Raw genomic sequence first — 13,889 nt, forward strand, 5'->3', positions numbered from 1 at the left:
TATGATGTGCTATGAAAGATGAAGAAATGCCGCGTGATTCAATACCAAGTCGGTGAAGTGTACACATCTGTCTAGATGCGGAGGGGAGAGTGTGTGACACACAGACGCACTGTCATGTATCATCATTGTTTTGATAATAATAATGTAATCCAGAGGATGAAGGCGATAAAAACACACTTGAATTTTCATTTTCAATGACAACATGATGTAGCGGCAATAAAGGCTCCCTGGCTCCGACTGGCGAAAAGGAAATTGACATTTCCTCCAGCGCAATGGATTCATTTCTCATAATTCTACAAATGATGGGACCATTAAGTTATTAGTTGGGGAACTATGTGCACAGCAGATTAATTTGTAGCTACACATTGTTGTGTTTCATCGACAATGACGCGTGGCCGGTAGTTTGAATGTGCCAAAAGAGAGAATGAGTCAGTTTTAAATCTAGCATCATTTATTTTTCTTCATAGTCGTACATTTACACACTTTGGTGTCATTTACTTAAAGAACTGAAAGCTTTATAGCTGACAGTTGGGAGCTAGTCGATGTTCCAAACACTATTTGACTATTTGAACTTGTAAATCTCCCACACCAAATAAAACACAAACCCAACGTAAATCTGTTGGCAGGTTATGGGAGAGTTAAGTGTTTTTCCCATCACCGCTCTCCATTTGAAAAGAAAATACTGGTGAGGACAGCAACGCTTCATCATGGCTAGCGATAAGGTTTTAATGATACCGATACCAATACCAATTCTTTATCAATTCCCTTATCAATTCCTATGGTTTCATGTAAATAACACAAATTTTTATCGAGAGATAAGAGCTTGTGCAAGAAAACAAAGAAAACAAATAGGAAATCCTCACTAGCACTGCTCTGCTAAGACTTAGCATGTCTCTCCCTGTATTTAATGACATGTGTCACCAACAAATGCTTCATCATGTTGGTGGTGCTACCGCCCTGGCTTAAATTAGTGCTGCATAAGTTGCACGTTGAGTCAGCGCCTTCCTTGTCGTCACATGATGCTAACGACGCGCTTCAACGTAAAGATTCTCCATGAAAAGAATCGATAAGCATGAAGGCTAATGATATGGATGAACTGAACCAGTGGGAACCGGTTCTTTTACAGAAGGTTCTCGATGTCCATCCCTAAACGTGGCCATCCATCCATCCATCCATCCATACAGGTTTTCCTAGCAACATTCCAGGTCAAGTTCTTCCTGGAGGATCGTGAAACGTTCCAAAGCCTGAAAATTCTGGGTTCACCTTGAGGTCTCCTCCCAGCTGTGTGTGTCCGGTAGATCTCCAAAGGAAGAGGTCCAGGAGTCATCCTGACCAGATGCCCAGACAACCTCAACTGGCTGGCAAAGGTAGTGACCGAAATAATGGTATCGCAGAAAAAAGTGGCTTATTTGACTGTGCTAACTGGTAAGTATAATCTTAGAGCAGTATTTGCGGCAAGACAGAATCTAGAGACAGATTAAGTCACAACAAGGATTATAGTTATAATCCTTTTTTTTATCATGATTTTTACCGTTAACGCCAGAATGACAAAATTTAGCAGGATAAATTTTTTTTAGCCCTTATTGCCCATCTCTAAATGTCCAGTAGTATCAGATGCTCCCTGATCGCATCCCCTCACAGCTGAGATCAGTTCAACTTGGCACACGCCCACTTTCTCAAGGTAGCCTGTCATCGGTACAGTTTGCTGATTTTATCAACATGCGCCTGTATTCTTGTTTCCATATCTCTTCCTGTGTGTATGTCCAGTTGTTAAGGAAAATACGGATCCCTGCTTTGAAGCTGAGTTGGACCATGTCGTTGTAAATGTCCTTTAATTATAAGCCCCCCGAGACCAAAGCAGTAGATGACTGCACAAAGGCCAACAGTCAATATCAGTCAGTTTCAATTACTCGAAACAAACATCGCACAAAATCTATTAACTCCCTGTAAGTAACTAATAATCTCTTTCATTCTGAAATAATGGGCAATCTTTGGGAAAGCAAGAATCATTTAGTCCTGACAATAGTGTAAAACTGAGTGACAGATAAGTCACACAGGTCAACTAAAATCATAATTGTGTGAGGAGATGTGGCATAAAATCATAAATTCTTTAGGTCCAAGCAGCCGCATCCATCAAGCTATAAAGTATTCTTTGACTATTTTGCCTGATTTCCTTTGACCACCGCAGGCTCTGAACAGCCTGAATCTTTCAGACATGTGCTGAACAGTTAAAAGTAGCCAGATTTACACTCACATGACCGTGTTGATTCCTGAAAGCTGCTGGAACATTTGGAGACCACATCCGACTATGAGGGCCCGACGAGTCGGGGGGTAGGTCAGCATCCGCCAGATCACCGGGCCATCTGGAGACACGAGCAAAGGCACAGCAGAAATTAATTTCACACTCTGCATGACTTCGCTACAAAAGATACTCTTAGTTCATTCCAAAACAAGCAACTCACCACAAACAAATCAAACCCCTGGCTGCTACGTGAATGTACAAACTGATTTCTTGCAACAAAGCGTCCATATGGTACAAATGAACTGAAATTTGTGAAGTTGTGGTTGTGGCATGAGAAGTCGTGTACACAAGATAGTTGATGTTAAATTTCGAAGCATCTGCTTCGAGTCGTGAGAATGCTGCTGCCAAGAAACTGCGGCATCTAAATGCCACCTAAGCTAACAGTTTAGCATGCTAGTGAACGGGTAACTTAATATAGGAAATGCAAATAATGAATTGAAAGAAGGAAGGAAAGTTAACAATCTCTAGTGACATATGATAGAATTGGGGATTACATCATATTTACTTAGCGTACACTTTCACCATTTCAGAAACAGCTAACACATAACAACAATGGAAGATGGACCTTACGGAAAATGGCTACTTTTTAGGGAGCTACTATCACAGTACGGTGCTGTTCACGTTGACTTTTCCTTGCCGTAAACACCCCATCATTTAAGGACAGTAGCCTATACCTTCAACTGTTGGTTAGCCTAGCTTGGCATGTTAGCTTGGCTCAGCAGGTTAGCTTGGTTTCGCAAACCAGGTTAGCCGTTTCTTTCCCATTTCCACACTCTGGCTAAATTAAGTTGACATGGTTATTGGTGAATATTTACCTCACTGAAATGAGAGTGGATGAAAATCTCAGCAAGAAGTAAGTGTACTCGAGATCATTTTTCAAAATGTCTACTCGGATAACTACTAATACAACAAAGGCAAAACACATGGCCCACTTAATTGGATGGAATTATTGCAGATCTCCGAAACACATTTTCATATTTCCAAATAAGGCGAAGGGAATTTGGTGTTTCTGTCAGCGTTAGTCGATAAAGTCCAACACTCATAATCTGATTATGATTTGGGTGTCGAGTTTGTGTCAATGAGTCACACTGGCCTCAATTTAGAGCAACTGGGTCCAAGTCTCTCTGACAGTTTTCATATGCAAGATGAAAAGAAAATGTGCCTCTTAAGGATCAGCACAGCACGGTGGCCGGCTTTCTTCTTTTCTATTTGAAATGGTAGATATCTCAGAGTGGAATGAAGCAAATATTTGAATTTGGCATTGGCCTCGTGGAGTCCCACTTGGCTCGGCAACAGAGGCAGACTGTGATCTCCAACACACACAACAAGCAGTTCCTCTGGGAGGAGATGTCTTAATAGGATGAGAGAACGGCTGGACAGGCGTGGAGCTCGGGGACGACGAGGGGGACACGCGGAGGGATCAGAGATCGCACAAATAACCCTGAACAGGTGATGTCAGCATACATGAGCGACTGTGCAAACATACGGACATATGGATACACACTAGCAAAAAATTGCATGAGCCTGCACATACAAGATACCACACACACACACAATATTTGGGAGCAGCTGTGTGTGGGAGGACTCCGAACCACCGCACATCTCCTTTAGCCGTTTAACAAGCAGTGCAGACTTTGTAAAGGAGGCTCCTGCTGACACACAAACACACTTAAGCCTTCCTTTTGACGGCCGCTTGTCAGACTTCTCAGAGAGACGTTGTCGTCAACTTTGACTCCGTTAACTCCGTTGGAATCGGAAATGCAGAAAGACGCTTTTTAACCTGACATTTGCGTGGAAGATGCCGTTTCTCATCTTTTTAAAGGCAATTTTCATGGCGTTGCTCTGAAGCTGGCGAAAACTTTTTGTGACTAGTGATTTTCATAAAATCTCACATTAAGCCTCAATTTAACACTGACATCTGTTCCAGTGTGTCCCACGGGAATTTAAATGATTTTCTACGGGTTTGTGTTAGTTTGGTAGGCATGAGAAAAGGTGCATCATTCAGACTAGATTATGTTTACCTTAGTAAAAATATTTCTGTACGTGTGTGTTGTTGTCTATTAATTGACACTGAATAACTGACAAACCATCAAGTGACACAGTTGACATTTAAACCCAGTTTCACTGTATCCATACAGAGCTTTACACAAATGGCGCACACTCTTGTGAACACTGTCTCAACGTCAGCTCCACAAGTTCGCCACCAAAACGTTCGTGATTTCTATGCCACGGTGTTGTGTTTCTTGCACTTAAACCACTATATGTGTTCTATATTAGGCTCTCATTAGTGCTATTTAAAGATGTACATAATTATCACTTTGCACTTGGGGACTGAATAGGCTTTTGGTCAGTTGTGGGGAACCTGGCAGTGTGTAATATGCAGTCTCGTGATTGGATCAGCAGCGATAGGGGCGGGGCCTACTGTGTACAGGAGGCTTAGATTGACAGGTCGAGTGTGTTGGTGTGCAGTTGAGACAGCTCCTGTATCGCTGAATGTGCTGACTGAAAGATAACCTCGATTTATTCCTTTACTAAAATATGTTGGATTCATGTTAATGTGTATTTAAACAAATTTAAATTTGGGGGCAAAATTCAAAAAATATGTGAAAAATGTCTAATCACCCAAAGATTTTGTGACCTGTGGACAACAATGTCTGGTAACTGAGGGCTTGGATGTAATAAATGGTGAAAACGACCACTGCACCGACTGTGGCAGAATGAGGCGGAAGTCACAATGTTTTCTGGGATTTAGTTTTTAGTTTTATATCCTTTCACAAAGTGACACAGTATGAACCTACAACTAAGATCCAACGCCAAAGTGTACAGTTTGCTTTAAGATGCAGGAGGCAAAGCTGTTGACTTTCAGCTTTGCCCCAGAAAAGATGAGAGTTCTGAGATCGATGTCGTCTTGGCTTTGGTTTTGTCCTTCCAACAATTACAGGCAAAATAGGGCCTTTTCGTATTCTCGCAGGAATACGTCTTTGTCAAAAGGTATAAAAGTAATAACTGGGTTAGATGCGTCCTTAATATATGAAAGATAACCTATGTAGAAGCCGCTCCTTCTATAAAACATCAACATGACAGAGAGGTATTGGTTTAGTCCATACGTCATCAATACGAATCAGGTGAGGATTGCTACCGTCTATAGTAATCCATGGGATCCACTCGTACAACAGTAGGCTTGACAAACCCTCTCCAGGATGTGTAGACGTAATCCAGGAGACATTAACCACTTACTCTGGGTCAGCCAGATGTATGTGAAAGGACTCGTCTAACGGCTGAAGTCATGCGGATGCGAGGATACTAGGTATTTGTAATTATACTGTCACAAATTTACTATTAAAGGCTGCATTACACATGCCGCCATCCACCCACTCCACACATTTGTGTAGCAGGAGCTATAGTGAATAATTACACCTCTAGTTGTTAAGGTGCTTAATATAAAGCACTGTTTCAGTTCAGCTCTGATCCACTGAACACAACAGTTCACAAATAAGGTTAGAGCTAAATTTAGATCCGTTATTCTGAAACGTGTTAAGTGGGAACAGAGATGGGAATTCTTCTTAACAGGTGGATAATACAAAGGTGAGAGTTCGACGTAGTAAACGTCATATATTATTAATGTGCACCATCGGCCAAGCCGATTATAATTGCGTAATTGCAGGACTTTGTCAAAACACAGGCTTTTAAAGGGAACTGGACCATTTTACACATGAAGCCGGGATTACTCATCGCGTTGAGTGCTACACAGCCTGATAAAACAATTGTGCAATCTCTTCTGCGGTTCTGAGGCGAGCTCTCTGAAAGATATGAGCATTCATCAGACAGTCTGCTCCGTCTTGATGAATTCTCCCAGATGTATAATGAGAAATGAATAATCCAGCACTTTTGGATCTGGATTTAAATCTCATTTATATCTCGCTGACCACCATGAATCCTTTGTAGACAATGTTGAAAGACAAATTGTTTTTTTTTCTCCCATTCGTACCCCATTGGACTTAGGCTTACTTTATTGTCATTCAACAAACAAACTAGTGGTGCATATACATAATATCATAAACCCAAATTGATGGAGGGATTAAGTAGGGACCCCCTACCTACTATATGTGTTCTATATTAAACTAGGTCTACTGCTACTTATAAATATACATTATCATCATCTTTTTGCATTCAGTGTTAAGCTATTCAAATATATATTTTTTTTAATTTCAAACAGTAACAGTAGGGTGGCCATAATATTGCAGCATGTGCTGACTGAAAGATAACATTTACTGCCTTATCCCTTTACTAAAATATGTTGGATTCACGTTAATGTTAAAGAAATTTAAATTTGTGGGGGAAAATGTATAAAAAAATGTTTAATCAACCAAACATTTTGCGACACTGCAAGACAAGAAAGTTGCAGTTTGTTCTAAAATTGTTTAATTACAAGAAAGAAAATATGTACTTTTGCTATGGATAGTCACTTATTTCAATAGTTTTAATACAGTTTTTGAAAAACAACGTTAAATGTGCATAGACGGATATATACGGTGTGAAGCAAGAAATGTAGTTTACTGAGAAATTTCACACAAGATTAAATGGTACTTCACATATATATAATTCATGGCACAATTAAAATGGAATCAACAATTTCCCTATTGACTATTGTGGTTCTTTTACTTAAATAAAGTTGCATGTTGTCCACCACAGGCCTGACTTTTACTAAAACCTTCTATGCTAAATGGCTATCTCAGTCTCAGCTTATCACTTTCATCATTGTAATGTTTTGCTTGTGGGTTTAATTTTAAGAAAATGAAATTTTAAATTGTATTACTTCTCTTTGGGTATTGAATCTTACTCCGAGACCGTGCCTCGGTGAGGTAATCTGCATCCTTTAGACAACTTTACTGGCATTTCATCTCAAAATTTGGTTCCCGCCATGTCAGTTCCCCTTTTTCCATTCACTGCTTAATATGAAGCAGATCACTCGTCAGACAATGAAGAGGAAGCGATGCGTTTACGAGCCATCTCCATGGTGCTAACCTGGTGGAGTGTGATTGGTTGATCTCCAGAGACCAGACCAGACGACTCTTATCTGATTAGCCGACAGGGAAATCAGGATTCATGGACCTAAGTCATCTACCAGGGGAGCTCAGAGCTGATGGCTGAACGGCTAAATCCACTTGGCCAAACACACATACACATACAATCAATCACACAAACACAAATATTCCTTTTCCTTCTTGGTTTACGTGTCTCTTTGCACACAGACTCACGTCGAACAAACAGTGTAAGTAAGGGGGGCTTGAAAACACTGTGAAATCCACTCGCATGTGCAGACTCACGAAACACAAAGCTTCATTTCCTCAGTTGAACACCACCCTGCTGTAATTTAATCAGATGAGATATTGAAAAAGAGGCATGGCAATGAAAAACAAGCCAGCGGGCTACCAGTAAGCCACAAGCGCAGTGATTAAGTCTCATAGCATCGCAGTAATTGCATGTTAGTTTTCCCACATTCAACTCTTCCAGTTGCATCTGCTTCACTTGAATCTGGTCTATACTGCGATTCCACTGTCACCAACACTTCAGCCTGAAATACCAAACGACTCCGGCTCAGATCATGGCTCAACGTACAAAAATATATAGTGTGATATAATGCATCCTATGAGAAATGAGCACTGAATGCTAAACAGCACCTCAGCAGCATCCTCTCTTATGTCAGTCTACCCACACAGGCTCTGAGATGACTTGTCCACTCGCTCTACCTGCACAGATCTTCTCTGATTTCTTATCATTCAAATCAGGCAAATACTAATAGTGTCACTCTAAGGGGGCAATGCGATATTATTTGTGTAGTGAACCGGAGAAGCTCGAGATGTGAATTTAACCAGAACCATGTCGACTTCATCTCCTCCTCTTTGATATCCGCTGAAGGAACCTCGCCAATTAGCTCTTTTTCTTGGCTACCTGCTTTGGGGAAAGACCTCAGCGTCCCTGCATAAAGACCCCCGCGGCCAATTAGCGCCCGTTTAGCGCCGTTAGCCCCGTCGCGTGTTCCTTTTTATCCACATTTCAAACACGCGCCGCGGCTTGCTGGGAGTTAAAGTCGGAAGAGGGGGAACAAAGAGTCGGCGAGAGGCAGCTCGCTTTCCAGGCACACTGGCGGGCGTCCGTTCTCAGGGCTGACTTGTAAATCCTCTGTAAATCAGTGGAATATATTTCTATCCATGTGTCAACACAAGGCCAATAGTATCAGGAAGGGGAAAAGCTCCTGTTGAATAATGGCCAATCTAGACGACAGAGAAGGCCTGAGAGGAATGGAATGGAAGCACAGGAATAATAATAAAGACAGAAGTCGGGTTTTTAAAGACGAGCGGCCTTGCTTTTAAGGTGGACTGGAGTAGCCTTTTGCATCCAATCCAATCACCATGTCCTGGGGAAGAAAGTGGCTGGAGAAACGGGCTTATGTAACCGAGAGGGCTGCAATCAAGGAATGAGGTCTGAGTGAGGCAATCTGCAGCCCTCCTCCTTCTAATTATTTCCCCCGACACACTTCTGCTCTTCATTCCGCTCTTCGGCTCTCTCCCCCGCTCCCTCGACAGGGTCGGATCATGACATGTCACACCCCACTCAGTCAAGAACAGGAGGTCAGGACTGGGGATGGGATCTCACCTCGCAAAAAGCCGTCTGCGGAAGCGCCGAGCTGCCTTCTGGGTGTCGATCAAGATGAACAGTTTTAAAATAAAAGCGGCGGAAAGATGATACTCAATATGAAACGCAACACATGCTAGGAATTGTGCAAGGAGATGTGCAATCGCCGTGGTGTGACAATCTGAGCGAGTTCCCAAATTACAAGTTCTAATCGAGATCCACGTTTGAATTGGCCACTTAAGTCATTTTCACAGACTCCAGCTTCAGTTCCAGTACAGACTTCTGTGTCTTTTAGATTTCATTTTAAAACCAAAGCCGGGGTTGTCCTTAAGCTCTTTACAAACAGTCTGTGAGATAAGGAGGCTCACTGGCGTTTATTTTTCCAGCAGTGGAGGCACTTGAGGAAGGATTTATTTATGTTCCCTTTGTTCCTTTAGCAACCCGTAATTATAACCGCCAAGTGAAGACGTGGTATGTTGAAAAGTGGAGGAGGGAAGGAAAAAAAAATAAAAAAAATAAAAGGATGCTGTGATTGTAAGGAAGCGAGACAGTTCTTGTGAGATATCTTATATATATGGTTCCCAACCTGGGAAACAAGCCAAACATACTATATTTATGTATATACATGTAGTAAATATACTTTTGGTTCTTCACAAAAACTACAGTAGTAGTCAGGGAAACTGGCTGACAAGATCCTGGCTTGCCCTCGTTATCCTTAGTGCGCCTGGGGAACCCCCTGCCGAACACTGCAGGGGGGTCGCAAAATCTTTGGTTGATCGACATTTTTTTGTTTTGTTTTTTTAATTTCCACCCCAAAATGTAAATTTCTTTAAAGTTTAATATAGAAATAGAGTTTAATATAGTACACATAATAGGTAGAGGGTCCCTAATTAATCTCTCCATAAGTTTGGGGGCCTGAAAAACGTTGAAGACCTACTGCCTTAGTGTCATTTTATCAATGAGTGGATGACTCTAAATAGAAAGTATCAGTTATCAGAAGGATGGGACAAAACTTGGCCAGAATGTGGTGAGATGCGAGCTAATAACTTTTGGATGGATCACTGAAGTGACAGTCATGGCGCTTTGGTGCACAAATGGGAATCCAGATTTGTGGGTGTGTGGCCCGGCGGTGCACTGCAGTCGACTTTAAAAACAAAACAGGTCATCCGATTTGAATCCGTCTTCATTTGAAAGATGCTACTTTCTGTGTCCCCTCTCTAGAACTTTCACTTGGGTCTTGCGAGACGATTAATCCGCGTGTGAGGGAGATTTAAAAAGCGACAGAAGCTTTTTAATCCTCAATCGATTCAGGAAATTGGTAGCGATATCCAGCCCGAGGAATCACTGGCATGCGTGTGTTGTTTTGATAACACCGTGTAAAAGCTACAGGCGACGGGTGGAAAAGCGTCCCCGTCCAACAAACAGACAGTCGGGATCTAAAAATAATGTTTTTTGGAAAGCGACCGCCTTGATTGGCTCTTTCCCGGGTAATTGCGAATCACTCAGGTGCAGCCGCGTTAGGGAGGGACAGCATTTTAAGTGGAGCTGATCAGATCTCGTCAGCGGCCTAGACTCATGTCTGCAGACGCAGGGTAGCAGCTGTGTTTATCTAAGGGCACAGAGGGGCCAGCGGTTGCCAGGAGCCGAGCACCAGACGGGCAGATGGATGGAGAGATGGCTGGATAGATGCAGTCACACACACACGAGAGCGGACACAGGAAAGAAAAAAAAACTGTGGCAAAGGAGCTTTCACTAATTCAACATTAATATATCTTATCAGCATCATAGTAGCATAGCCGAATTGCTATTAATTATTTAGACACAAATAAACAGGTGCAAACCCCAAAGGATCCATAAGTATTTAGCTGCAGATTTTGTAATCATGACCTAATATGAATTTTGAGTTTGTCCTTCACGCATTCAGTATGTTTGAAAAAAATCTGCCTATTTCTAATTTAATACAAGACTCCTGGAAGATAAGCGCTTCTGCAAATACCGATATCTTCACCTGGAATCTAAGGCGAATAAGCATTACACACTTCTGTATCGCTGCCAGGAAAGATAGTACAAGCCATGAACACTTAATCCCTATTTCATTGCATTTTTTCTTCATCTTTTTTCTTAAAAAAAACAAACAAAAAAAAAAAAAACAGATCCACAGTACATTACCTGCAACCTCAGTTGCAGATTCGGGCGTGTGACTTTAATTCTCCGCCTTAACTGATGCTGATTCAGGCGACATTTCTCAATCTGGCTTCACCCAGCTCGGTGCGCGACCACAAAGATTGGCTACAAGCATTTTTAAATATGGCACAATATCCCCGAAGTTTGAAAACCAGACCTTGACCCAAGAAAGAAAATAAAAAATCTGTCTCCTTAGAACTTATAGCTAAAGAGAAGCAGCTCTTCCACAGAAATAAGAACCTCGATTACAAATATGTTGACAAGCGCTTGTTTGCACACCAGCTAAAACCGCCATCTGCTTCTTCCTTCTAGACTGAAATTTATGACTCCTTCTATTCCCTCGTCTGCGTTCACTCTAAAATTAAACCGCTTTATTTCACTCCAATCTCCTTCCATCAGAACGGTCGGCAGATAGTTGCTCAAAACCTGGATTTGAAGATGCCCTTCTCGTTTCCACTATTTGTCGCAAAGCCAAATAAATGATGAGGGAATAAGTTCATTGGACAGTTTCAATTTGACCAAGTTGACTGGCTCCAATTTTCACTTTTTTTGTGAAATATTTTAGTAGTTGGTCTGTTCACTTGGTTGGTTTAATAGAGGGTATGAACATGACACCACAGTGAGCGGAAGTCTCCGTGGTTACAGCAAAAAGTGACAGTTGAGAATGGAAATCAGTCGTATTAGCTTGAATCATTGGCTTTAATAGCGTCTTAACTGTAAAACTGAATAAAAAAAATGGGAAAGCCCTGTTGTGCAATTGACTGAACCAACAGACTTACAAAAGTCTAATGTTACTAATCAGTACGGCTTTTAGTGTTAGCATCTTTTATTTAGCCACATTTATCATAACTGAAATGAACTAAAACTGATGAAACTAACTGAAACTAATCCTCTTTTCCAAATAAGGGGGTAGTCTAGTGCAAAGCACTTGGATCTGTGTTGTATAAAGGACCAAAATGTCATAATTTAGTGTTATGTATTTTCCCGGCAATGAAATCAGACCCATATAAATATCAGGATCATTTCTGGCCACATGTCAATGTTTGTGGACCATTTGTTATTTGGTCCAATTGGTCCAATTGTCCTTTATTTGATGATAATTCACATTTTTCTCGCTGTGTTTACTGCTACATTTAGCCATGATTGTGTCACTCAGGAGGCGTGGCCCTGGGCAGAAGTGACGTCAATGCATACCCTCTGTACTAAAGGTAACAGAGTCCCGAATGGAGCAAAACAAATAATAGACTAGGGTAATAGCTGACCATTTTTTTTATATATATATAATTCTTTTAAGCAAGTGTGATCTGATTTGATTTGATGCTACAACAGGACAGTAAAAGGAGTTGGTTATCTTATCTCTATAAGTTGCGCAGGTCTTCATCTAACAGATCACTGCGGCTGTTCCGTCTTGTTCCATTACGTTCAAAAATGATGACGACCGTCTGGTCATAAGCAATAAAACACTTTGAATTTCCTGTCCTGAACTTTATTCTAAAGGTTTTAATGGGAATCCGCAGGAGTAGCAAATATTCAGTTTGTCTAGAGACAATCTCTAAAGTTATTGTTGATTATTCTGCATTACATCAAGATATCTGTTTATAAAATCGTATTAACAGTAACTAAATACAGCAGTTATTTTCCCAGCCAGACAGCCTTAGACAGCCAATTCATAACAATGTACATTTATTAATGTCACAATACTTTCTTGATTGGGCCATTCGCTCTTTGGATTTATTCAAATGAAAATCTTGGCGACTGCCAGTTTAGCACTGAAAGGCAGCGAGGCCTTGAACATTACAAAGAGAAAACTTTCAACCGAAGGGAGCTGCCGTCACAGCTTAAGCTCACCGTGTTTCGGGAAGCTTCAGAGACTCGCTACGAGAGTCAACAAACCCCCGTCTCTCCAATTTGAAACTAATCGCATCAGAGAATCAATAGAGCACGAGAGGCCGCTTTCGGGTTTTCCTCTCAGTCGCTCATGTTTCAGTCAATTTCTCTAACCTGTTGCCGTACCGACGCGGTAAGAGAGACGGAGGGAAAGGCAGCAGAAGAGATCTCCATCTATCCAGACCATAACTTTTCCTCACTTCGGTCATAAAACCGTTAAAGAGCGAGCCGCCTTATGTAACCCAGAGCGTGCTCACGGCGGCGACGGCACAGCGCTACCTGAAGTTGAGGCGAGGACACGACACAGAGGCGTATGCATTTTTAAAGTCCGTCTCGCTCCAACCGAGACTTGTATTATTCAGCGATCAGACTTGCTTCTCCAGCCAACGTGCTGCCCATCATTAGACGAGGAGAGAAAAAAAAAAAGGAGGTATATCGCGATCATTCATTTCGTGAACGGAGGTAATTTCCTGCCTCTATAGATGACAGCTTAATGGGCAGACCCCACCCGTCCAGCGCCGGTTGCGTATTACAACGGCGGTTATGCAAGAATCGTCGGCGATTGTTTGACTGGTGGGTAGTTAGTCCTGAGGGACGAGAGAAACGGCGAGATGTGTGGGTGAATATGTGTGCGTGTGTGAGACGGAGAGAGGGAAACATGTAAGGGTGCACGCACACTTTTCATTTCATAGCTTATTATTCTGCAGTAGAGCCGGACACACACACACACAGATATGTATTTTTGTGCTAGACGCATCCAAATTCTTCTTCTTCATTCATACATCCTGCCCTATGTGTGCCGGCACAACGTCATTATCACATTTTTAAATGCCTGTGCCCCCTCCCCTCCCAAAGAAACACAGTAGTAATGAGGGGAAAA

At 41.8% G+C, this 13,889-nt stretch overlaps 1 protein-coding gene across 1 annotated transcript in view; it reads right to left on the reverse strand.

Annotated features, from left to right (window-relative positions):
• LOC124999785 (proton myo-inositol cotransporter-like) overlaps positions 1-13,889 on the reverse strand; it is a 76,333-nt gene that overhangs the window by 27,734 nt on the left and 34,710 nt on the right. The window contains exon 5 of the mRNA XM_047574834.1: positions 2,255-2,363. Coding sequence (XP_047430790.1) covers positions 2,255-2,363 — 109 coding nt within the window. The remainder of the gene's footprint in view (positions 1-2,254; positions 2,364-13,889) is intronic.

The sequence above is a fragment of the Mugil cephalus genome, chromosome 22 (genome assembly GCF_022458985.1).
Source record: "Mugil cephalus isolate CIBA_MC_2020 chromosome 22, CIBA_Mcephalus_1.1, whole genome shotgun sequence".
Lineage (NCBI taxonomy): Eukaryota > Metazoa > Chordata > Actinopteri > Mugiliformes > Mugilidae > Mugil > Mugil cephalus.